Source organism: Micromys minutus, assembly GCF_963924665.1.
Source record: "Micromys minutus genome assembly, chromosome: 6".
NCBI classification, from domain to species: Eukaryota; Metazoa; Chordata; class Mammalia; order Rodentia; family Muridae; genus Micromys; species Micromys minutus.
Genome location: NC_137975.1, coordinates 60,676,981 through 60,678,859, shown reverse-complemented (window position 1 = coordinate 60,678,859; position 1,879 = coordinate 60,676,981). Strand labels below are relative to the sequence as shown.

The 1,879-nt window shown below is 41.8% G+C and overlaps 1 protein-coding gene across 1 annotated transcript; it reads left to right on the top strand.

Annotated features, from left to right (window-relative positions):
- Window positions 1-850: 850 nt before the first annotated feature.
- LOC308421857 (small ribosomal subunit protein eS19-like) lies at window positions 851-1,309 on the top strand (the record flags this gene model as incomplete). The annotated part of the gene is made up of 1 exon (XM_080918336.1): window positions 851-1,309. Exon 1 carries the CDS (start codon window positions 869-871, stop codon window positions 1,307-1,309), a length of 441 nt encoding a protein of 146 aa, XP_080774462.1. The 5' UTR covers window positions 851-868.
- Between the last annotated feature and the right edge of the window lie 570 nt (window positions 1,310-1,879).

Below are 1,879 nucleotides of genomic sequence, written 5' to 3'. Positions count from 1 at the left end.
TAGGCTGCCCTTTTTCCATTGAATGTATACTGCTCCTTTGTCAAAAATCAGGTGACCATATACATGAGGGCTCATTTCTGGATCTTCTATTCTATTCCATTGATCCACTCGCCTATTTCTGTACCAGTACCATGCAGTTTTCAGCACAATTGCCTTGTAATATAGCTTGAGGTCAGGGATAGTGATTCCCGCAGATGTTTTTTTGTTGTTGAGGATGGATTTCGCTATTCTAGGTCTTTTGTTATTCCATATGAAATTGCACAAGGCTGCCCACTCTCTCCCTACCTATTCAACATAGTACTGGAAGTCCTGGCTGGAGCAATTAGACAGCAAAAGGAGATCAAGGGGATACAAATCAGAAAGGAAGAGATAAAAACATCACTCTTTGCCGATGACATGATAGTGTACTTGAGTGACCCCAAAAATTCCACCAGAGAACTCCTACAGCTGATAAACAAGTTCAGCAAAGTGGCCGTATACAAAATTAACTCAAACAAATCAGTAGCCTTCCTATACTCAAAGGACAAACATGTGGAGAAAGAAATTAGGGAAAAGGTACCCTTCATAATCGTTACAAACACTATGAAATACCTTGGTGTGACTCTAACTAAGGAAGTGAAGGACCTGTATGACAAGAACTTCAAACCTCTAAAGAAAGAAATTGAGGAGGATCTCAGAAAATGGAAAGATCTCCCATGCTCATGGATTGGAAAGATCAACATCTTAAAAATGTCCATATTACCAAAAGCAATCTACAGATTCAATGCAATCCCCATCAAAATTCCAACCCAGTTCTTCTTGGAAACATTTTTAAGTAAAATAAAATACAATCTGACCCCTTTCCCCTGGCTGGCAGCGCGGAGGCCGCATGATGCTGGGAGTTACTGTAAAAGACGTTAACCAGCAGGAGTTCGTCAGAGCTCTGGCAGCCTTCCTCAAAAAGTCCGGGAAACTGAAAGTCCCCGAATGGGTGGACACGGTCAAGTTGGCCAAGCATAAAGAGCTTGCCCCCTATGATGAGAACTGGGTCTACACACGAGCTGCTTCCACAGCGCGGCACCTGTACCTCCGCGGTGGTGCAGGGGTTGGTTCCATGTCCAAGATCTACGGAGGACGGCAGAGAAATGGTGTCAGGCCCAGCCACTTCAGCAGAGGCTCTCAGAGTGTGGCCCGCCGAGTCCTCCAAGCCCTGGAGGGGCTGAAAATGGTGGAAAAGGACCAAGATGGGGGCCGCAAGCTAACACCTCAGGGACAGAGATATCTGGACAGAATTGGTGGACAGGTGGCAGCTGCCAACAAGAAGCATTAGAACAAAGGATGCTGGGTTAATAAAATGCATCATTCAAAAAAAAAAAAAAAAAAACAATCTGAGAGCCTAGTCTATGCAGTAACAGTAATTAGTTAATTTTCAAGTTGTTGAGACAAAAAATGACTTAAAGGAAGAATTTATTTGGTCCTATAATTTGTGATGATATAATCTATTTTGATAGAGAAGACAGAGTGGTAGAAATGTGAAGTAACTGGTAACATCATGCAATAATGAGTAAGGACAGGGATTTTAAGAAGTGTGGCTGGGCTACCACACTGAAAGTAAATCTGAAGTGGTTCACTTCCTCCAGCAAGCTTCATTCCATAAAGGCTCTACAGCCTTCCCAAATAGTAGCTCTCCTAATTTATGTACTAAGTGCATAAGAATGTGGACCCCATTAACAAATGTTTCTGTATGATTGAACAGTTCTCCAAATACAATAAGCAAAGGGGTTTGATGAAACAGACATAGTTCTGGAATTCTATTGTTTTAAAGTTCAGTGTCTCACAAAATTAACACATAAATCAAAGTCTTACACATAATCTAGCCATTCCTTAAGATACATCTATA